Here is a 23956-nt window from a genome sequence, read left to right on the forward strand (position 1 = left end):
ATCATCAGTGTTTTTCCCAATAACAGTAGAAATATATATTTATATTAGCTGTATTCTTTAAGATGTTATTCAGACACTGATATTTTACATGTAGCTGATTTTTCCTCTGAATTTAGTGGTATTTTTACTTAAACTGTACCTCATCTATACAAATTTTGTGTACTCCACAGCTTTACCCGTTTACTTTTCAGCTCACAGCCAATGAAAACCATACATATGCAAATGTTATATTTTCATTTTTCTGGATAAACTGAACGATTAGATCTTCTATTTTTCCCTGAAATTTCTGAAATTCTTGTTTAGATATCCTCCTGAGAACTGAGGAAAAAAGAATCTTCCCATTGAACTTTCTTTGTGATTTCCTTCCTCGTTGGAGTTGAAAGAGGCCGCCCAAACACATGAATTATTGATGGAAAGCCTGGGATGTCCTCTATTTAGTACATCAGGACTTAGTAGGGTAGCTCAAATAAGTCGAAAGATATAGACCAAAAACAAATGTCCATTACAGAAGACAGAGAATAAATGAATAGGCTGGTTCTCAGGAGGATATTAAAAAATTAAAAGATTCTGGAGTGTGTTTCAGTGGCTTTTAAATATATTTGGTAAAAATTTATTTGTGTATTTATTTATTTTTATTGATTACATAAATGTGTTATATTAATATTACTTTTCTGGGGACCACCAGAGGTCAGTATTCAATATACAAGGGTTCGTCAAAGTGTTTCTATAAATTATGGTCTACTGTGCTTATTTTGTTCTTTATATCTTTGGAAAAACCTCATGTTACATACATATGAAGTATTAAGAGTTGATGCTAGAAGACACATAGTTGTAACACCAACAGACTGTAATGACATCAGGATCATAAGTTTGTGCAAACTAACAAGGAATTTGACTGTGCTTCACTTTTTTATCTTTATGCAAAAAGAAAGAAAGAAAAGAAGCGTTTTTTTAAATAGGCAGTGAAGTGTGATCATATGACCTCAGCTTTTTTAACTCCTGTCAGAAGCAAGCTACAAAGTGTTGTGGAACTTAAAGTCATTTCACTCCATCAATACAGCCCTTATTGACAAGTCAGATTTTTTCAGACGAACAAAGTTTACAAGATGGTTGTGAGGCCTGCTATGATGTAAGGTTTGGAGACTGGAGACTTGGCTCTGACAAAAAGATGTGAGGCTGAGCCGTAGAGCTGAGATGGTCACTTATTAAGACTGATGTGGACAAGGTTAGAAATGAATATATCAGAGTGACAGCTCAGTTTCAGCAGTTTGGAGACAATTTTAGAGAGATTGTTTGGACATGCGCAGAGGAGGGATAGTGGATATTTTGGACAAAGGATGTTGAATATGGAGCTGACGAGGAAAAAGAAAGAAGATTACGGAGAAGCGAGAGATGGAGGCAGACAATCCACTGCAGTGACCCTTAAATGAAGCAGCTGGAAGAAGAAGAGGAAGAAAACAGATGAAGAAGTTTCTTTATGAAACAAAATCGTAATTTTTTCCATTTAGACTTAAATAAAAAAATAAAATTACATGGCTGCAGAAAGAACCATGTTTGTATCATCCTGATAATAAGAATGATCTATTCTGTTTTATTAAGCATGACAAAAACCAAATGAAAATATGTCAAAATCAGAAACACTTTCTGTTGTATTTTCTAACCGATACTGGCCTGCCCTCCACCCTCCCCATATGAATCAGTACCATTTACAGCTCTGTTCACATGTAGCTTTACTATGATTCTTCTCAAAGGGTTGTTGCCCTCTGTGCCGTTTCACACTGCGTGGGCATGAGTGTTTGGACTATGCTTTATTTGTCATTGAGCAGTCATCAACCTTCTGCTTTCTTCTCGGCTAGTTCAGTGATTTTATACTGGGGAGCCACTGAAGGGAAGCCGGAGACAACCAGGAAAATGAAAGGGAGAAATTGCTTTTAAAAGGTATTAGTTATTTACAGACAAAAACAAACAGGAGTTTGATGATTTTTGTGTTTACTTTTTCTTGCTACTGATAGGAGGAGGGGGAAAAATCTTGAATCACTGGGCTTGGTAGTGGATGAATCACAAACAACCTGTGTAGATTACAAAATGGTGAAATCCCCATGCAGGGAGTTACTTGTCAATTAATAAAACACTGTGCTAATAGGGAAAGAAGTGTTAATTATTAAGTGTGATAACAGCTCTTTGCCATACATAATGTTTCAAAGCAGATTTTGTTATTTAAAGGAAGAGTGGTGAAACAAAACCTGTCTGCATTTCTGCATGTCAAAATGCTTTTTGACTAATACTGATGTAACAGATGCTCTCTCTATCAGGCACAGTAAAACTATGATGTCAGTAATTAATGGGTAAAGTTAATTTCCACTGAAGCAAACATCATGTCTTCACTAATAGTGCAAAATCAAAACAGCAGTTGCTTCAAGCTGCTTGTATTGTACAGTAAAGACCCTACAATAAAAGAGAGAAACCCCCAACAATCAAACAGCCCCCGATGAGCAAGCGCATGGCGACAGAGGAAAGGAAAAACATTTAATAGAAAGAAACCTCTAGAACAACCAGGCTCAGGGAGCGGCAGCCTGCACAAGGGGGTGAGGATACACCTTCACGTTACCTTCACATCTGCGAGGCTAACCTGTGTTAGATGGCGAGTTTGGGAGCAGAGAGACAAAGAGCGCCAGTAGCGTAATCTGCGGGTGGATGACGGTCATGCGTCGAGGTAACTGTACACTGTATACGGGGATCGATCTAAATTATATGTATTATAGCGCTGCAAAAATCAGGTCGGGTGAACCTAACTCACACATAACATAACAACATAATCGCTGCGTTTACTTTTGAGATTTATACCACTGAATGTTGTCGCTAAAGTTGTCTCCTAACTAGCTGTCTGATCATGGAAACCAGTTGACTACGTTAGCTGTGGCGGTGATGAAAAGCGCCTGTTATTGAAGCGGAAAACGCCTTTTGGAGCTCTTATCTATCTGAAACCACTTTTATGTTGCCAGGTTGGAGTAACCGCGCTAGGGACACATTTATGTTTGTTTATTTTTTTAATTATAATTAGCTGAACATAAATAAACCACTTTTTTACATTTATTATTCCTGTTTTCAGTGAGGAAGCTGTTGTAACTGTAAAGCCTTGAACTGATCAAAAACGCGCTGCACCCACAAGACTAACAGAGGCTAAAAATAGACATCGTATTTCTCCTGTATCAGCTTCTCCTCGCTGGCTCTCTGGTTAATCGAGAGTTTAATTTAAAATGCTTCCCCTCACTAACAAAGTATTAATTATAATCTGATCCAATCATATCTGAAATGCGTGCCCATGAGAGGAGCCTGGCAACGCTGACTCTACCAAGAACATCTCTTAGTTGTGCTGCTGTCAGGATGCTTGGGGACCTCCCAGGATGCACTGAGCATTTCTTCTCTACTCACCTTCCTCCCCCCCCACCCCCCTCTCCAGGTATTTATAGGCTTCTACTACAAGTCTATAACTTCTATCTTCTCTCTCTCTGAAGATTTGTCTCTCTGTGCTCCCCCAGCATGCTTCCTCATAGGGGATCATCACCTCATCAGGGTTTTCTCTTATACTGAAGGGTCTTTACCTTGCTATATAAAACGTCTTGAGGCTACTTGATGTGAATTACCACTATAAACAATTAAAAAACATCAACTGAAATCTGTCAATGACTGTTTCCACTATCAGTAGGAAGCCAGATTTGGGTATTCAGCAAAACATGCAAGAAGTTCTCAATATGTGTGAGGCATTTTTTTTCACCTAATTATCAAAATAAAGCAGAAAAACGACCGTGCAAAAGCCCATGTTTCTCGCTTAATATTTAACCGCAACCTATCAGTAAGACTCAATTTTATGGAGCTTCAAAGCTGTGATAACACTTACTTGCTATAAATTGCTGACATTTGCATTTCACTTTTTGGTAATTAATAAATCAGGCCAATAACCAATATTGAGTGCCAGAAATACCACTCTTTACTTTGTTAGTGACAATACTACTCACACTACTGTGCAGACAAAAGTCACTATTGTGTGCAATCCTGAGCTTGCTGAGGTGATTCTGCTCTGAATAAACCAAAGCCTTTATTTAGGGAATCAGGAATTTATTCCAGAAAAGTTATCATAACCAGGACAAAAGCCCTTTCTACCCCTATGAAAATACATTAATGTGAGAAGTAAAGTAAAACACATGGCTCATTTGGAGTTTTTACATTTCAGAACTAAAAATAAATCAAAAGTACAAATAGGCAGGTACAAAAAAAATGACATGCAGTTTTCCAAGTTCAAAAGTTAACACTAGCCGAACATAAAAGTACAGTGAGTATGAAAAGGAAGGGGGGGGGGGGGGGGGAAATTAAGCTTGCAATTCAAAATCTGCGTTGTTTATTGGGAGGTCCATAATCTCCAGGGCCGGGGAGGCCTCTGGGGAAGCCACCCTGACCACCTCCAGGCATGCTGTTGTTTCCTGGCCCTGGCAACATTGGTGAATTTTCTGCAGCCAAGCCAGGAGTACCAGCTGGACCAGAGCTGCCCCCCAGAGAGTTTCTGTTCATGGGCATCCCATGACCACCCATATGCATCCTCATGTCTTGCTCCCTGTTCTCAGAGAAGTTGCCCCTGAAGCCCTCCTGCTGCCTCTTCATCATCTCCTCATTGCGCAGCCTCATCTCCTCCTCTCTCCTGCGGCGTTCCTCCTCCTGTCGGAGCTCGGCTTGTTTCCTCTTCTGCACTTCCTGATTGTGGAGCTCCTCCATCCTTCGCAGCTCTTCCTGCCGCCTCAGGAGGTCCTGCCTCATCAGCATCACCTGATGCTCATGTCTGGCCGCCTCCATCTCAGCCTCCAGCTTCTCCTGCGCCTCTTTCATGTTGCGGTCCACCATCTCATACTGCTGCTTCTCCATCTCCATCAGGGCCTTCCATCGCATGGCATACTCATACTCGAAGGAGCCGGGCTGAGCGAATCGTGGCGGCTGCTCACGCTCTTTGTGATACTGCTGGTTTTTGTTGACCAACTTTTCTGGCAGTCCCTCCTCTTCATCAAACTGTTCCATAGGCTCCACTGTAACAGGCCGGGGGAAAGCTGTCAGAAGATAAGCACCATCAGAGCACTTATCCAAAGCCTTTCTTGCAGCTGGCTTTGAGGTGAACTCCACTATGCCCTTCCCCGTAGGTCTCCCTCGGTCATCCACTATGACCACAGCTCTTTCTATCTGGCCAAAGACTGCGAAGGCCTCCTCCAGGAGCTCGTTGGACACAAACTCTGGCAGATTCTTCACAGTTAAAGCAGCTCCGTGTGTCGCAAACCTCACCCGTATGGGCCTGCCTCTGAAGGGGGTATCATCTAGTTCGGCTCTGGCGATCTCTGCTATGATTCTCGTTTCGAGCCTAATGAAGCCGAAGCCTCTTTCCTTGTTAATAAATATCTCGCTGGCTTTTCCATACTTGGTGAACAGCTTCTCCAGGTCCTCCTCGGTAACACCCGTTGGTAAATTACCTACAAACAGCCTGCTCCGCTGGGTAAAGGTCTTTTCCCCGGGCTTTCTGAAGCTCTGCAGGTCCAGGGTTAAGGCCTCGTTGGGGTTGGTCTGCTCGCTGGGCTCTGGCTGCTGCCCGTTGCTGTTTGTTCCTTCGCTTTTCAGCTGCTCTCCCGGGCGGTTTGGGCCGCGGTTCTGCTGGGGGCCTCTGTTTCCTTGCATTCTCGCAATGGATTTAAAATCTGAAGTAGCAAATGGCTTGTTAAAAACACAGAAACTCTTTGCAAACGGTAGCGCACAAAGAGCTGTGAAAATGGCGAAGGTACGTGCTACCGCTACGCTATTGTGACCTCAATTCGTCGCGACATCGGCGACGTAGTTTATGTGCGACGGTACGAGAAAAAACAACAATAAAACAAAAACGATGCAGTTATTTAAAAAATATGTAAAATTGTAAGTGTATAAAAATAACAAGGCTGTCTCAAATGTGTTGTTTATATGTTTCGTTCCTTACTACGGGTGCTTTAGATTTTTGACTTTTTTAAAAAATGTTTTCTTACTTCTCGCGATAGTTCGCCCTCGTACATAGAGACTGTCACCGGTGAGCGGGTGATTTCGCGGGAATTATTCCTGTTGCTCGCAAGCTACTGAAAATAATCGTCGATATCTGAAAATATCAACACGCACTTGATCTCAGAGGAGTAGCAACTGAAGTGCAAACGTCTATTTTCTTCGGTAAGGTCGTTATATCTGTCATATTGTATTAGTTTTCAGGGTATTCTCATGAAAAGTCGGGATGTTTAAGGAAAACCCAGACAACTTTACTTGCGCTTGTAAGCACGTTATTGAGTGGACTGCTTTAAATTGATAGCTTTTGAAATCTAAAATAGACCCATTTCTATGTCTCCTGTGCTTTTATTCAGGACAGTCATGTTCTCAGACCTAAGTGTACAGAAGGAGGGCTCCTCTCTGCTCTGCCGTCCTGCCTCCGAGGACCAGGGCCCGGTGTTTGAGAGGACGTCTCTGGCTTATAGTCAGTGCTCTGAACGCTACAGAATTGGGGAGCGGAGCTTCAGCCGCCAGTATGCTCACATTTACGCAGCGCGACTTATGCAGATGAGGCCTCTGCTGTCAGAGAGAGCTCAGCAGAAGTGGGGTAAGCTCAGAGCAATCTTACCTACCTACATCAGGGACACTGAAACATTTGATTTCTATTTCTTAATCTGTTTTTTCCTGTTCTGTATCCGTCAGGATCAGATGTGGTTATCAAGAAGCTGTGTGATCTAGAACCAGCGGAGCAGTGTTGCATTGTAGGGACTCTGTTCAAGCGTATGGACTTGCAGCCATCTATTCTGAAAGAAATCAGTGAGGAGGTTGGAAGTAGTGCTAAATTCACCCCACACATTGAAAGCAGCTACTGGATTGTACTTTAACAACTTTCTTTTTCCTTGCTCTCCAGCACAACCTCCTGCCCCAGCCTGCACGAGCAAAATACATTCATGAATCAGATGAGTTGATTCTGGAGGATGAACTGCAGAGGATTAAACTAGAGGGGAAAATTGACAAAGACAAGTGTGTCACAGGTTGGTAGTTTTTCAGGATGTCAGCATCATATGAGCTGTGGATGTATGAGTCTGATGTAGGTGTTTCTTGTTGTCTTTCTTAGGCAGCGTCATTGCAGTATATGGTGCCGAGAGGAACGATGGGAAGTTCACAGTTGAGGACTTTTGCACAGCGGATCTTCCTTTGCAGAAAGCAAGGCCTGCACTTGACTCTGACAGGTATGAAAACACATCTAATTGGTGTAAATTCCTGCCTGTAGTGATAAACAACATTAATTGCTTTGCCTGCCTTCATACAGGTTTGTGCTCCTGGCGTCAGGTCTGGGTCTTGGCAGTACTCATGCTGACAGCATGCTGGGCCTACAGTTGCTTGTCGACATGGTAACTGGTCAGCTCGGTGACCTCGGGGAGCAGAGTGGTGCAGCAACAATTTCCAGGGTTCTGCTGGCGGGAAACCTCCTGAGTCAAAACACTCAAGACAAGGATGCATCAACAAAGGTGGGGAAAATGGTTTGAACCTTGTCATATAGTCACGTTCCTCCCAAGTCACTCATGTGAACTGGTTTACTTAAAACATAAAAATAAATATTTTACCCTTTATCTGGTTTTTTGTTTTGTTTTTTTCCCCCAGGCCAAGTATCTTACTAAGAAGACTCAAGCTGGCAGTGTGGATGCCATTCGTTTGCTAGATGAGTTGTTGCTTCAGCTGGTGGTAAGTCTGAAGATTTTGACAGTTTACTTTAATGATAAATGTTTATGTTATGATTTGTAACCTCCAAGAGAGCCAAGGGAGGACCTGTGATACTGTATGAGAAAGTATGGAAGGAATGATAAATGGGGATGGGTTTAAACCAGGGATTGCCTTTGAGCCCTTCGTTTTTTGCAGTGGTGACAGGCTGGCATATGAGTTCAGGCTCCATGAACCTCTCCATGGAGTATGATATAGTTAGGCGACACTGCGATCTGTAGTAAGAGTAAGGAGCAGGTGGTGGAGAAGCTAGGGAGGTGGAGGAAAGTCAGTCGAATCGAAACAGAATACATGTGTGTGAATGACCGGGATACGGGTATGAAGGTGAAGGTGTAAGAAGCAGAGGTAGGGAAGGTGGATGAGTTTAAGTACCTGGGGTCAACCATCCAAAGCAAGGAGTTAGGGCTACATCTAAAGATAATTTGGTAGTCAACTAATCTGCCAATTTTTTAGTCGATTAGTCCGTGATTATTTCAATAACTCTTATCTCCGTTTCCTGTGGGCAAACCACCTGTTCTGGGCTCCAGTATCTCATCTGCCCACCAGTGAATATCACCCTGTTATCTTGTCCCACAGCAAATTGGAAGGAAAGCTCCGCTTTGCACAGTCTGCATTTACTTTATTTGTTTTCTGTGAAATTCTTTCACTTTTTTTTTTTTTTAAATCCCCTTTTCCATTTTCTTCTGTCCTGCTTTGCAGTTAGCACTACTTTCTTCTTCTTTAGTATTGAGTTCAGTCTTGGCAGACGAAAGGGGGTACTGCCCCCATGGCCCCCTGTAGTGTATTGGAGTTAAAAAACACATTTACGTGGTATTAGAATGTGACACGTTGACAATAAAAATACATGTCGCTAAATTTTAATTGTTGACGTCATTGATTATAATAAATCGTAGCAGCCCTACAAAGACTGCACAAGAGAGGTGAAGAAGAGCAGGTAGACGAGCTGGACATGCTGTAATATATGATGTATTGTATGGAGAGGGTGGTGCTGACAAAAAGACAGGACTTTGAGCCTGGAGGAGGCAGAGTTGAAGATGCTCAGAGTTTCATGGAGAGTGGGCAGGATGGACAGGACTAGAAAGGAATTTATCAGAGTTACAGCTCAGGTTGAGCGGTTTGGACACTAAGTTAGAGAGACAGGCTGAGGTGGTTTGGGCATGTGCAGAAGGGTGATGGTGGATAAACTGGACTGGAGGAAAAGAGGAATACCACAGATTATTACCGTCTAAACAACTCTACTGTTTTGTTTTTTTCTTTTGCTACACATTACTGTCTCCTGCTGATTAAGGCCTCGGTTCCTGTGGATGTAATGCCTGGCCAGTACGACCCCACCAACTACACCCTCCCACAGCAGCCTCTCCACCGATGCATGTTCCCCTTGTCGTCCGTTTACCCCACACTACAGCTGGCATGCAATCCATACCACGCCAGCATAGATGGAGTGAGGTAAGCACATGTTGTTACAGTGGGCATGAAACACTACAAGTATACAGGCTAATTTACACCATAGAGCCCTGCTCTCAAAAACTAACATGGATATAACTCTGTGTAGCTGGATTTGAAAAATAAGTGCTTACAGTTTAAATTTTCAACGTGTTTAGCACTATTTCTTAAATCCAACTTCACAGACGCACTATGTCAGCTTTTCAGAGCAGGGCTCCATTTATGCCTCATGTCCACTTTAATATTCACTTCTAGGTGCAGATATGTTTAGGTTTACATGTATTTGCTTGTTTCCTTGAAGGTTCCTCGGTACATCAGGGCAGAACGTCTGTGACATTCAGAGATACAGCAGCAGGGACAGCCACTTGGAAATATTAGAGGAAACGCTTCGACTCCGACATCTGGCCCCAACGGCACCTGACACATTGGGTTAGTTGATACAGAATAACACGCAGAGCCTCTGGTAAATCTAAACACACTATTGATTTATTGACAAGATTTTCTCTGAATTGCTCAGGTTGTTACCCATTTTACCAAAAAGACCCTTTCATCCTGGAAGAGTGTCCCCATGTTTACTTCAGTGGCAATGCCCCTACTTTTGACTCCAAGCTCATCAAAGGTTAGTGCATGCCATTTGCATGTAAACAGAAGAAACTTTGTGGATGTTATCATATGATCTGTTTTAAGCTACAAATGTACTATTCACACAGACTAATGTGTAATAAATAATTAACTGTTGCTGCTCGTATTCTCATCCCACCAGGTCCGGATGGCCAGGAAGTCCTTTTGGTTACCGTTCCAGAATTCAGCAGCACACAGATGGCGTGCCTCGTCAATTTACGCACTCTTCACTGTGAGCCAATCAGCTTTTCTGCCTTCTCTGCAGATGAAGATGAGGAAAGTGAGATGAACGTAAGCCACTGAGGACACAGCTGATGCTTTTTTTTTTTCTTTTGGCCACAAAAGGATCAAATTAACTTCAATCCAAAAAACACAGAAGCTTTTCAATAAGATACATTTACCTCATGGGTTCCTTTCAGTGTTTCTGTTAAAATAACATTTGTTGTTTGGTTTTTTTTTTTCATTGAACTGAAAGAAAACCAGCAAATGAAAAAGAAAAGAAGAGACCCTCGTGGTTTAATAAGAAGCCTTTATTTGAAAAATAACTCTTCTAACCCATCTGTGTCTGAGAAAACATGATAAAAACCTCTGTACTCCTTCATCTGTTACCAACTTCTCCCACATTTACTGAATGTTCACACTAAAAATATTTCTGCCATATGTGAAGATCGTGTAAATAACTGTTTTTCTTATGTGCATCCACAATAAACTTCTTTTCACGAAGCATTAGTAGAAGTGATTGAACGAGTCAGAGAATAATGAAGTGTGATCTTTGGAAAAAAAATCTATAAAATGGTTCCATTTCTGTGAAGTGACCTATTTCAAATGTTGATTAACAGATGTACTATTTTAATATAGCTGATATTCTGTACATTCCCATTGCTTACGTCGTACAAAGACGAGAGCCCTAATTTGATTCTTCAGCCAGCTCTAAGTACAACACGGCAACGTGAACTACAGTTGAGAGAGGACGGTGGTTTACTTGAAACAAGCCACTTGTGTTTTCTTTAATAGTCACTGATCTTGTAGTCATAGTCCATGATGGAGTCTGTGAAGCCGCCAGGAGTTGAGGACTGTCCCTCTCCCCAGACCCAAGATTCATACCAGGATGTGGTGGCCTCTGTTGTTGTGGGAATTGTGGTTGTTGTAGGGGGTAACGTCGTTCTCATCGACATGGCCTTCATTAATTTCTTCTGGCGAAGACGACGGATGAGAGCGATCTTGCGCTTCCGTCGCTGCTCAAGACTGAGTCGAGAATTTGTGGAAGAACCATTACTGGTACCGATCACACTCCTGTGGCCATTGTTGACTGTGGTGTACTGTACTCTGCTATTGCTGTAGGCAATTCGAATTGGCTTGTTGCCGTGGAGGGCCATAATCTGCAGAGAAATTAAAGAAAAAACAAAGAGGCTTTACTGAGTACTGCTAAGATGCACATGTATCGAGGCACTTCAAGTTGGGACAGTCTTACCTGTTTAATGCGGTCCCAGTTGGACTTGGCCAGGTTGAAGCTGCAGGCAGTCGCGCCCGACTCATAGCCCACCACACAGAGTTTCGTCAACGAGGAGAAGCCCTCAGCTCGAGCCGTCACGCGGTACTCCCCGGGGTTAAGCAGACGCCAATAATCCCCCGTTGGTGCTACAATGGCAACAGTAGTGTTGAGCACAGTTTGAGCTATGTTATGTTTTATTACATCCTGAGTGATGGCGTGAACAGTATACTGACCTGTGGTCACGTCGTGATTTATCCCCTCGATAGATACAGTAGCGTTTGCAATAGGGTTCCCCTGCTGATCTTTCACAATCCCTCTAATGCCGCGATGCACCTGAAGTACACAAATAGTTACATGAGTGAAAGAAGCAAAGTACAAGGTACAGTTGCTGAGTAGTAGTTCTCTTCAACTGCTCAGTAAAATCAGTAGGTTCATTTTTTCATGAGTGGACTTTGGAGTAAAATTGAGCAAAATTATACTTGGACTGATCCAAAAAGCTGTGGTTTAATGATTCAGTGATTCTAAAATGATTCCACTCAAAAATCATCCATTACAAAAGAATCATATTTGATCCTACTCCCATTTTTATGTTGCATTTGAGTCTTGAGTGGCCTATTTTAAGTGATATGCAAATTGTTTTTATCATTGAAAAATTTATATGTATAATATAATAAACTGTTTTGATGAGTGGTATATGAATTTAAACACCTGCGATCAACTTTTCAAAGCAACAGACAGTTAACTTATACAGCCAAAGCAAACATTTGCCTCCAAGAGCTTCGCAAACTGTACAACATATGACATCCTCTGTCAGTCGACCATCAGTGGACAAATCTAAGGATATAAGGGAGCAACCTCGGGAAAAGCAATACAGCGTGGGAAACATCTCGTTTGGACAGAGGAGGAATAACTGCAAAATCACAATGCTGTAAATCCCAATTTTAGGTACTTTTATTTATTTATTTTTTTTTTAGAAATTTTAAAATCCAACATTATATCCAGCAGGATGTTGAATAGTCTTTTCACTGCAGACTGAAGCACAGTCAGGACAGGTTACAGTTTGTGTTTGTTTGGGACTAACCTGCTCCATGAAGATGAGCATTGCTTCTCTGTTTTTCTCCCACTCATACGCCAGCTCGCTCTGATGAGGGAACTTATCACAGCCGAGGAAAATGGACAGCTCCAAACAGTTGGTGTGCAGGTAGCTGAAGTCATTCATACCTGCAGGGAAGATCAAGAGCATGTTTTGCAACTACTGTCCACCAGGGTGTGCTATAAACATATGTGGGAATTTAAACGCACTGGTCTCTACTTACTGCCTGTTACTGGCTTCCATTTGGCCCGGTTAACAATTCCAAGACCCCCTCCTGGTGTGTCTCCTTGGCAAGATCCGTGATGGCTGTGTGTCATGGTCAGGTGTGTGGAGGCATAGGAGATAGCTAGCCACCTGAAGAGGGATTCGTCTGCAGTCATGCGGGGCTCATCTTCAGATTCAGCATAATGGTAGCCTGCACTTCTTCCTCTGTCATCGTCTTCTTCCTCCCTGTGCCCATAACCCTGGTTGTACGCGTGATTGTAGCCATGGTCGTACCCAGGGTCATAGCCATGGTCGTACCCAGGGTCGCGACCATGGTCATAGCCTGTGTCGCGACCATGGTCATAGCCTGTGTCGCGACCATGGTCGTACCCAGGGTCGCGACCATGGTCATAGCCTGTGTCGTGACCATGGTCATATCCATGGCCCCGCCACTCCTCTTCTGGCTCTGCATACCCTCTGCTTCTCCAGTCTTCCACTGGCTCCTCATGGTAGCCCCTTTCCCACTCAGATACATCAAAACCTTCATCCTCATACCTGCAGACATGATTCTAAATGAATTATTAAGCACTATTTTGGTGGTTCACAGAGGTGAAAAATTTGCATTTGGACAATACTTGTGTACATAAAGGTACAGAAACAACAACAGAACACAGGAAGGGAAACAAGTCATACTGTCTCTTCTTGCGGCTCTGAGGTTTCTGGCTCTCAGCAGGCTTTTTGAGACGTAAGCTGTCATAAGGATAGGCCACAATTCTCTCCCCACCCTGGAAGTTTGCACCCAACACAAATGGATAGCTTTTCATCCAGGAGATTATGGCCCTGGTTTCCACAGCAATCTGGAACAAAAGCAGGAAGATCAGGATCACACAGACAGAGGATCAGAATCTCATGTAACATACTTTTGTTTACCACAACCTGGTTAGTCTCAAAGGCTTTATATATCTATATCTATATCTATATCTATATCTATATGCGTATTTGTTTGTTTGTTTCTTTACCGAACTATTAGCTTCAAAGTGCTCTGGTATAGGCACATGATGGTTGGGGGTGAGTTTAGGCACCATGCCCTTATCCTCAGCATCCCACAGGATACTATTCAGATCAGGGAAGTTCTGGAAGATGTCAAAGCCCTCATTGGTGAAGTGACCAGTGGTCCAACTGCTCAGCTCTGATCCCTGCAGAGTAGAAATTGGGTAAAAGGGACATACTCATCTAAGTAGCCCACTATGTTTCACAGACATTTCCTCTTTGTTTTAGACAGTATTTAAAACATGTTGTCATTGATTGATTGTTTTTTACACCGACCGCTTCAAAAGCTTCCTCCTGTCCGTCAGGGTTGAGCGAAGGAACCAGGTGGATGCGTATTCCCTCCACCAGGCGCTGGGCTCTGGGGTTTCTGTCTTTATACTCTTTGCACAGGTACTGCATGAGAAGCAGGATCATCTCCCGACCCACTGCCTCATTTCCATGGAGACCTGCCGTGAAGCGGATCTCTGGCTCACCTGTGGGGACAACCGGGGCGAGACTGTAATTGTCTGTCAGCCTTAATCTGCTGGTGTCCGCCTGGTGTTTATTAGGATTTGCGGGATACCACAGTGGTGCCATAAATACCCAGCGTAATTTCAACGAATCAGCATCCCAGACTGTTTGAAATACTGCACATTACAGCATTTGTGTTGTTATAGCACACATTACAATAAGAACACGTCTATCTGCCCGTTTCCTGCTTGAGATCCCACCTATTTCGTGCTCTGTGGGGTTGCCAGAGATTATCATGGCAACAATTTCCCGTCCCTTGGAGCTGCGGCCCAGGCTGTAGATGGTGGTGATGTTAGGGCACTCCTCATTCACTGACTTCATAAGCTGAATAGGTGAGATAAAGACAACAGTAAATATGCAAAGCATTGTATTTGATTACATTACACACTACAAAGCAGATGGTTAATAATGAATATTATGTTATTGTGGAAATGTCACGTTGATCTCTGGTGGTTCAAATGAAAAACTGAGACAGAATGAAGCTGCAATTTATATTAGAGCATTTAAAGCGGACCTCCTGGAATTCTATCAGTCAGCAGATAAACTTTGCAGGGAAACTCACATCAACCATCTCCGAGTAGCTGTGGTGTTTGAATTGCAAGTAGTCCACGGGAGTCACCTCATTTTGCCTGTACAGAACATTAACTGGATCTGTTTGGAGAAAAGAGCAGCAAAAATTATTCATTTTCTGTGTTTAAGGTGTGTGTGAGTGTGTGGGCATACGACTCACCAGGCAGGGGGCAGCCTAGGACCTCCAGCCTCATACAAAGAGAGCCGTTCCAGCTCTGCGGGATAATTCGCATGTAGCGGGCCACCACGGGCACCGCAAGCTGGTTCATCACTGGGGTGTCCTTATCATTATTTCCAAAAAACAACTGGACAAGAGGGAACATGTGATTGAGGGGGAGAGGAAGACGAGTATTGGTGCTTGTGGAAGTGGCACAGTTTTAGATGAACTCACCCAATCGGCGTATCCATCGTGAATGGTAGTCCACTCTCTGCTGTCATTGCTGAAAGCCAGGAAGTAGGACGTCACGTAGTCATTGCTGAAAGAAGAAGAGGGCAAATTGTTGGGTGTAGGAATGTCAAATGATGCATATTTATGTCTGCGTGTCTGTTTGTGTCTTACTCATTTAAGGAGTCCCTTCCCTGAGTAATGACTCCGGTGAACTCTGTCACCCTGCGAGCATCTATCTCAAACCAGTGGATAGCATCCTCTGAATTTGCACACCACGCTCCACCTCTTATGTTTTCCTCATCATCAGAGCCCTGAGAACCACGGAGACACATGCTACTGAATACTTGAACCCTTTGAGTATCTTGAGTGCCAAAGCAACATATCTACTTTTGCATCCATTAACAGAAGAATTTGGATACCCCCACCCGCCCACCTCCCAAAAAAAAACACATTGTTGATTTAAATACTGAGGACTTAAAAGAATCCGTCAAGCATGTACCACTAAGGCAGCTCCTGGAAGTGACAGACCCAACAATAACAGTATTTTTCAGTGTTGCTGGCAGCTGGTGGTTATTTCAAGGCCTGCTTGTAAGTGCATGGCCCCGCCCTGATTGTTGTGTACCTGCATGTTTAGGCGCGCCCTCTGAGGTGCAAAGTGATACTGAGACATAGAAGAGGCTGAAAGCTGATCTGGCTCGACCTTGTGAGACTCCATCCCCAGGGGAGGACACTCTGCCAAGCAGAAAGAGAACATTTAAATAATGTGTTAATTACATTCAGCAAAAGCTTACGTATACTTTCCAGATTTGAACAGATGTTGACTTACTCTTTGGCTCTTTGAAGACACGCGGCCTGTTCCTGGCTCTCTCCTCTGCCTCCTTTAGCTTCTGCGCTCTCTCTGTCCGAGGCCAGACAAACAGTCTTAATGCAAAATAAATTGCGCTGTCTTGGCTGAATTTTTTTTTTTACTCTGCCCAGAAATGATGGAGGAACTCAGTATTATTTTACAATTTTTATTTGCCAAAAGTCCTCACAGGGACCTGGAGGGCCAGAGTACGGTTAAAAAACAAAGCACACCAGATGTTATGATTTAGCTTCTAGTCCAAGTCTGCTCTGAAACTATCATCATCATCATCATCCTCCCTCTGACCTGGACTTTTACCGTGAAGGAAGATTGCAGAGTCTCTCACCCATTGTCATTATTCATATTCTGACACATACTGGAGTGTGATGCTAGTTCCATGGCTGACAGTGAGAATGTAAAACATGTTGTAAGCTCTCTCACCCACAACACACACGCGCCCCTTTACACAGTATCTGTAGATGCGCATAGTTGTGTTACGGAAGAACAACTCTCAGAAACGTCTGCAAAACCATTTCACCTTAGACCTAGTCTGGGTCAAACTGTGCACACAGGAAGAGCCTCATTAACAGCAGTCCTGGTGGTGTTATATATCACTTGCTCTGGGCTTGAACCCTTCAACTTTACGCACGGCAGACACGTGGCACAAAAGAGCTGAAATACTTCTCCCTTTGTTGTCACTCCTCTTCATCCCTCACTTCCAATCCGATGCCGGCACAGCCTTCTTAGCTTATCTCACGCTCTTTGGTTTTGAGATTTCTGAACTCTTTACAGCCCTAATCTCCGTTTTACTTTGGTGGGGTGAACTTTTGTCCCTGTCATGCAAGTTAAAGCAAGTGCCTGAGACGCACACATTTGTATGCATGGAAATCACATCTGCATTCTCTTAGTATGACTAGATATGACTGAGGGGAGACAACATCATTGTTAGTACTTTTCCACTTGGGTTCACGAGGCACACTCTTTGCTTTGACAGGATTACGCACGGTGGTGCAAATAACAAAAAGAAGAATCCCGTGTGGGTCTTCTTACCTCTTTCTTCCCTCTCCCTCTCTTTGGCTGCTCTTTCTCGCTCTTTTTCCATCCACTTTTCATCGGTCTCGTCTTCTTTTCTCTCTGAAAACAACAACAACAACAAAAAAGGAAAGAAAATCACTTATAATTTCATAGAAACAACAATGATTACCACAGAGCCATGCACAGTAGTGTACTGTATATGCATGCTTCTTTTTTTTTGTGGTTTTGCAAGTCATTAAGAAATGTAAACAGGTCATCAAGGAACACTTGAAAGCTATTGACTCAACTGTTGTTTATCCCTTTCTTTTGCTGTTTGCTTTATTGGCAGGAAATTCTCTGTGACTAAACCAATAATAGAAAACATTCGAGTATGGTTGTGATTCACATGTGTGTGAGCGGGCGGCCACATACTCATCCCGTACTCGTCGTAATCATCATACCAGGTCCCCTCATAGGGCGCGGTGGCGGTGGGCTCTTCTGTGTAAAAAAGAACAAACACGAAGTCAGACGACTCGTTCAGCCCCTCGGAGGCGCCGCTACTTTACAGAGTCAAGCTTTATGGGATTACATGCAAAATTTTACAACTTAGCAGTGGCCCGAATTATTCAACCACAAGAGGAGTTTTTTATTTTGATGCTGGTGTGATGCCTGTTGTATAACGTAGCTGTTAAATCTTCAATTCCCCATTTATGAGAAACATAAATTTGCTGGGCTCTGATCACAGGGCTTTTTGTTGCTCTACAAGAAAACTGTGGAAAGTTTTGTTGACTGTGTGGAAGAAATAAACCCACCCACTCCTGTGTGTAAACTAGGGCAGGTCAGCTCATAGATTAGCTCCAGTGTTATTCTCATGTGTTGCATTTCTAATGAAACACAAAGTATGGGCTGGCTATTTCATTTGTATCTCAACGCTTACTAGAGGTTTCACATTAGTTGATTTTGTCATGAGAGTCTGCAGTCACCTGGCAGGATTTCCACCTTAATTTCTGGGCTGACCTCTTTACCATCAGGTGACGGTTGCACCTCATCTGCAGGAAGAAGAATTCAAAAGGTCAAGCTGAGAGGTGATTTAAGTGTAGCAGACAGAGAAATGGGAGAATATAAGCAAGAAAGCAGAATGGCCAAGTATGAGTGAATCATTGGAAATGCTGAAGGAGCATAGGTACTGTACAGTAGTGTGGAAACAAAGAGTAATGAGAGCATGCCATTCAAATCCAGATGAGTGTCACAGGTCTGCACGACACACTGTTTCCAGCATGCATTTCATCCCGTGGAAAAAAAGCCCTCTGTTGACTTCAGCTGGAAGAAATAAAGAGCGCTCATAAAAGTTTTCTCCAATATGTCTGAAAATCGGATCCAAACGATTAGCGGGTATCTGTTATTAAACTTTATTTAATCAGAAGTTTACGCAGTTCCTTCAGCTTAAACAAACCACCGAGTTTACTGAGTGTCCAGCTGATTAATCACTGAACATCCTATTCCTAACCACTTATCCAAATAAGGGTTGGTAAGAGGCAGAAGCATTTTGTAGTTGACAGAGGACAAAATGCAGGGTACATCCTGGACAGATTGCTGGCCTACTCTCTGTAAATGTCTCCCATAGTGCAGTTCACTCCTTTTTCGTGTCCTTCTTTGCTTCTTTCCTTCTGTTTCACAAAGAGTAACACTGTCTTAGATCATCTAGTATGTTTCTGAAGAAAAGAAGCACAAGTGACCACTTTCATGGTGAAATTGAAATATTAAATTTTTTAAATCATGAATTTAAAAGCTTCTTGATAATATCATACAACCCAGCACTGTTAAAAAAGACACCTTTGATTCTGTAACTATTTCTGTACACATGACTTCTCAATTAGCATTAAAAGAATGCACTTTAAACTCTGACAATGATCCTTTTTAACCACTACCTGCAGTTTTTATTTCTACACTGCAAAGCAGTAATGGAAATTTTGACCTAATTGAGTTCTTGTTGTTTGACTCCTTCATACTTTTAAAGACATAAAATTTTACTAACTGCCATTATTTTAAATGTCAAGTTTCACAAGACAGAGAGTAAAGCATTTGTCTCGACTCAAGTTTCTGGTTGTATGGCAGGGGAGTGCCTAGAGGAAGGATGTGGGGTGGCATCCATCCCCTCTGAAGGTGAGGGTGTTTCCTAATCTTTTAATACTATTGGAGTAGATTACTATTAATGCTACAATACCTAACACCATCAGATGAGAGAATTTACTTTACTATTTCATCGAAGTAAGGTTTTAATTTACTTGTACCTTAGTATTTCTATGCTGTTGTCTACTTCTACTTCATTACATCTTGTATATAAGTGTCACATTTTGTACTCTTTACCAGTTATTTTAAAGTTGTAGTTACTTGTTAGTTCAAAGCATCTAAAGCAAGCTTTTTAAAGTACAAGCTGATGATAAAACCTTTACTATTACTTAAGTGAAGAGTCAAATTGCTTGTAAAAGTATTTTTTGTGCAGCATCAGTTTCTTTAATACCAATTTTCTGCATTTCTGATAAAAATAAATAAATATTTAAGACAATTTTTTTTCCTATGGGGCCTCTGCCTTATTCGTGCCCCACACCTTGGCCTACTGAACAATTCCTGTAAACACCCCTGTTAGTTAAGTAAATTCAAGATATTTCTCAGAATTGTTTCAGCCCCCCCCCCCCCCCATAAATTGTTTCCAGTGACCTCCCTGGGATTTGCCAAATGGATCTAATTATGCTTTCATCATCTTATTCATGTTACATAAACTGCCTCCACACTAAACATCCTCAATCAAAACAAAGACACAAAAGACTTATACGTACATGTGGCATCCCAGTAATCGCTGTCATCTGTTCCAGGCTTTGTATCAGGGGCAGCAGGCGTTGGGTTTACTTCTTGCCAGTAGCTGTCATAGTTATCGGTCACAGAGGTGTAGAGGTCTGTCTCGTCCGGTTTCATGTAATCATCGTAGATGGCAGGCGCTGAAGTGGGCACTTCTTTCTCTGCTGGTTTCCAATAGTCATCGTAGGCATATGTTACAGGAGCAGCTGGGTCTTCCTCATCTGGTTTAAAGTAGTCTTCATAGGCATCTGTTACGGGGGCGTCTGGCTTCCAGTAGTCGTATGGGGGATCTGTGATCGGAGCCTCAGGCTTTGGCCTGGAGGGTGTGGGCTCAGGACCCCAGTAGTCATCTTCTGGGTTCCAGTAATCAGTTTCTGCGAGGGAAACAGACACAAAAGCTGGCTGATGGTGAGCTCACAAGTCTGGACACAAATATTTTTATGGTTCTCTGGTGTTTTATAATGTTCTGATTTTTGAACTGGATCTGAAATTATTTTCCTCCTTTCCACTACTACTTAGACATATTTCTAGTTTTAAATTTGTATTTGAATAAAAACAACAACAAATCCTCACAAAGAAAGAAAGAAAGAAAGAAAGAAAGAAAGAAAGAAAGAAAGAAAGAAAGAAACAAACAAACAAACACTGTAACCCTCGATGGGTAAAAAAAATCATAAAAGAGCACAACTTTTTGCCTAATCAGAATAGGTGCTATATTTACATCTAAGTGTGTGTGCCACATTTCAGTCTTCATTTCAGTGTTGTGATTTAGAGATTTAGGTGTGTTATGTGAGGCTAATGTAACACTGAGCTGGTAGCTGGATCAGAAATGAGGAGGGGGCTACATTTGATCTTTCTAACTCTATGCCTGCGGAGTTTTGTCATTTTCAGTAGCTTCTGGGTGCAGAAGCTACTAAGCCTAATGTCAAAGTGTCAAAAATGTCAAAGGGAGAACAGCTTTCTGTCTTGACCTCTGTAAACACTTTCCTGTTGAGCTCAGTCTTTCGTTTTGGGTCTGTTTTAAAAATCTTGGTCATTCCACGTATCAAAATGGAAGATTATCTGCGGTATAAAACCGCCCTCTCATGAGCTCCAGTTTCACCAAGATGGCAGAAACAGCTGAAACACTCATCTCAAGACCAGACTTCAGAAACCAATGGGTGATGTCACGGTAGATTCCTCCATCTGTCTACAATCTGGTATTGTACAAAATAAGCTAATGTGGAAGTGACTTAAACTCTCTAATATTCAACAGTGTTGGGACAACGAAGTCATGCTGCATAAAACTTTAATGAGATTAATCATCCCTGTCAAGTTTTTCTGTGGTCATTTTATGGCCTCTGACCCTGGTGTTTGAAATCTTCTTCAGTATTCCATGATCATGATTTGAATGGTCAGATTTTATGTGGACAGTGTCCTCAGGTTCTCACACTCATCCCACACTCCTCTGCAGCTCACCATTGTGTTCACATCCAGCCCTCAAAATGCTTGAGGTTACGGCTTTCAAATTTACAAACCAGAGGCAAATCCACTTCTTTTATGCTCCTGGTCCACCCCAAAACAGACTTGAATGACATAATTTTACGATTTACATAAATTTTCTCAAAGGTGCAGTAGCACTGACCAAATCCTGTTCAGACTTCGATGCATACAATGGTTGAAGTTTCCATTTATATTGTCATGTGTAAATCCCATTTATATTCTTATATTCCCAGCCTTTAAAAAAATAAATTGTTAAACAAGTTTTTCCAAGCCAGTAGTGGGAGGCAATTTAACACACAGAATATTAACATATTAACATTAACACATATTAACAATATAGTTATATGAACTCAAATTTAGTAGTCAACTCAGTCAATATTTTTCAAGCAGCCCCTGCATGTGTGCCACTCACCGGCATCGGGATAGGGGTAATCTGTATATGGTTCGGAGGGTGGCTCCGTTGGGATCGCTGGAAATATAAGACGGACACAAGATTTAACAACAATCAAATCCAAGTGATCAGCGAAGCAGGCTCAAAGCTTAGCATTCTCTTCTCACTTGTTGTGGTCGGGGGCAAAGTTGTGGTTGTTGTCTTCTTGTCCTTCTTCTTTCCCTTCTTGTCGGTTTTTGGCTTTTTGGTGGCTTTGGGGTTTTTTGGCTCTTTGTTCTTCTTCTTGTCCTTCTTTTTCTTCTTGTCTTCATCAGGTGCCCTCCTCACCCGGCCTAAAATATCTGTAAAAACAGGGAAAAGAAGCGGCAGAGAGAGAGAGAGAGAGGTTTTCCAGAGCCCACTTCTCACGGTTCTGTCACAAAACCTTTTGAAATGAAAACATATTCCTCCTTGCATACAGAAGCTAAAGACACAATTAGTTCTTTTATGAGGCTTGGGTCTGAGATTATGCAACTATTTCTTCACTGCATCACATTGCAGTGTTTCCAAGGAAAGTCCAGACTGCCAATTACATTTCAGTGGCTGCTTGAGGTCCATCAGTATTTCCTTTTGACTTTTCCTCAAGTCCTGTGGCACCTTCATGGAAACCATGTTTCTCTCTTTCCATTAGTTGTGCTCTATTAACCACAGTTCAGCTTTAATGATACAAAATCAGTCCAGATACTCAATAAATGTACCACTTTCACCTCAGCAGCATAAGCGAGACTCATCAAAGAGCTTAATTAATGGCTCCAAAAACTGGGCTTATTGCTTGAAGTGTGTTAGCGGGATTGTACAGAAGAGTCAGCATTATTCATGCAGGGTTTGAGCAACTGAGGCAGTGGAAAAGGTACGCGTCATGAAAAAATCTGTCTGCAAGATGCTCGACTCAGTGTCTTCTTCTCTCGTCTGGTGTGAGTTAAACCAGCTCATCTGTCCCGCTACCTTGTGCGGGGAAGCAGGAGTGGACAGACGAGCACATGGACTTTGTCACGCTGTTGGAGCTGTCAGAGACCGAATCGTTGTGTGTTTGTGTCTGCATTTGCTCCATGTCATGCCACAACTCAAGCAGTACCTCAGCAGCTCTGATATCTTGTCGGCATAACACATCTGCGCTTTAGAAGTACAAAATATAATTTCTTCCACTTACCTGCCTGGTTGGCTTCTGCTTCTCTCTTGGTCTTGATGCCACCCTCCTCTGGGAGTAAGTCTGCTACAAGTCCTTGCTCTCTTTCTGGGTCATCCAGCGACTCGTCTCGCAGCTGATCCCCAGCCTGCCGGAGAGAAACTATTCCCCCAGCGCTCTCTCCTCCTCTAGGGATCATCAGCAGGCAGCACAGGGCCAGCAGAGCCGCAGAAGCAGTCACAGCCTGGCTCTTCATACCTGCTGCTCTTCCAACTCGCACAATCCTTTGGTTTGGAGTTTGTACAACCGTTCAACACTCACTCCAGTTTAATTGCCAGAAGGTTCAATTTCACCCTTAGGCCCCCTTGTGTGCTCTTTCCTTGTGATCCACACTTTTACTCGAGAAGGGAAACCTCTGCAACTCCACACATACCCACACAGCCACAGTGTCAACCAGCCTCAGACTGCTCTAGACAAGAGATGGAGTGGGAGGGGGGTAGAGATACACAGGGAGGGAAGGGAGGTGGGTTGTAGAGACAGACGGAAAGAAAAGATGCAAAGCAAAGCAGTAATCCAGTCAAATGAATAGACAGGGTTCCTAATTACCCTGAAGCCAGGGTCAGCTGAAAAAACAGCGTAAGGCTAGAGGATCCCCTCCACCTGGCCGACAAGTCAGAACAGGTGCAGTGCTCAGACAGGAGTTGGAGGGGGAGGATGAAGGAAGGCAGGTGAGGGCCCCAGACTGCAGGGTTTGCACCTCCTGGAGTTAAACGCCAATTTTTCCTACGTCCTCGGCTCTGGATGAATTCCTCAGTCACCACAAAGCAGCAGGAGAGGGGAATGATTCCTAGGACATTGAATTCCACAAGCCAAAGAGGAGGAGGAGGAGAGAATGGGCAAAAGGGGGAGGATTGGGACAAACACAAGCTAATCCTCAGAGTGAGGAATTCCAGAAAAGAAGAAGAGGAGAAAAAAATGGGAAACAGGCAGGAGTAAAACATAAAGTCTTCTTTGGTACTTAAAAAAAAAGAGGATCTCT

The 23956-nt window shown here is 42.7% G+C and overlaps 3 protein-coding genes across 4 annotated transcripts; 1 reads left to right on the forward strand and 2 right to left on the reverse strand.

Annotated features, from left to right (window-relative positions):
* Positions 1-1854: 1854 nt before the first annotated feature.
* On the forward strand, positions 1855-10601 carry pold2 (polymerase (DNA directed), delta 2, regulatory subunit). Of its 2 annotated transcripts, none has more exons than XM_035914386.2 (11): positions 1855-1938; positions 6411-6643; positions 6739-6860; positions 6947-7070; positions 7154-7268; positions 7349-7547; positions 7681-7761; positions 9086-9243; positions 9542-9669; positions 9758-9859; positions 10004-10601. In XM_035914386.2, the coding sequence occupies exons 2-11, from the start codon at positions 6418-6420 to the stop codon at positions 10162-10164; spliced, it is 1416 nt and encodes a 471-aa protein (XP_035770279.2). In that variant the 5' UTR covers positions 1855-1938; positions 6411-6417; the 3' UTR covers positions 10165-10601. The 2 variants fall into 2 exon arrangements, with proteins under 2 accessions (XP_035770279.2, XP_006805930.2); XM_006805867.3 differs by lacking the exon at positions 1855-1938 and adding an exon at positions 6047-6222.
* nono (non-POU domain containing, octamer-binding) lies at positions 3068-5853 on the reverse strand. The gene has a single exon (XM_006805865.3). It carries the CDS (start codon positions 5707-5709, stop codon positions 4381-4383), a length of 1329 nt encoding a protein of 442 aa, XP_006805928.1. The 5' UTR covers positions 5710-5853; the 3' UTR covers positions 3068-4380.
* Positions 10374-23780, reverse strand: aebp1b (AE binding protein 1b). The gene is made up of 22 exons (XM_006805866.3): positions 22942-23780; positions 21920-22093; positions 21774-21830; positions 19864-20256; positions 18010-18075; positions 17459-17524; positions 17063-17146; positions 15995-16066; positions 15791-15900; positions 15340-15479; positions 15172-15256; positions 14941-15085; positions 14773-14861; positions 14411-14534; positions 13977-14173; positions 13670-13846; positions 13344-13507; positions 12670-13205; positions 12435-12574; positions 11587-11686; positions 11333-11499; positions 10374-11240 (listed from the first exon to the last, which is right to left on the reverse strand). Exons 1-22 carry the CDS (start codon positions 23171-23173, stop codon positions 10869-10871), a joined length of 3690 nt encoding a protein of 1229 aa, XP_006805929.2. The 5' UTR covers positions 23174-23780; the 3' UTR covers positions 10374-10868.
* Between the last annotated feature and the right edge of the window lie 176 nt (positions 23781-23956).

The sequence above is a fragment of the Neolamprologus brichardi genome, chromosome 12 (genome assembly GCF_056152115.1).
Source record: "Neolamprologus brichardi isolate AB-2024 chromosome 12, ASM5615211v1, whole genome shotgun sequence".
NCBI classification, from domain to species: Eukaryota; Metazoa; Chordata; class Actinopteri; order Cichliformes; family Cichlidae; genus Neolamprologus; species Neolamprologus brichardi.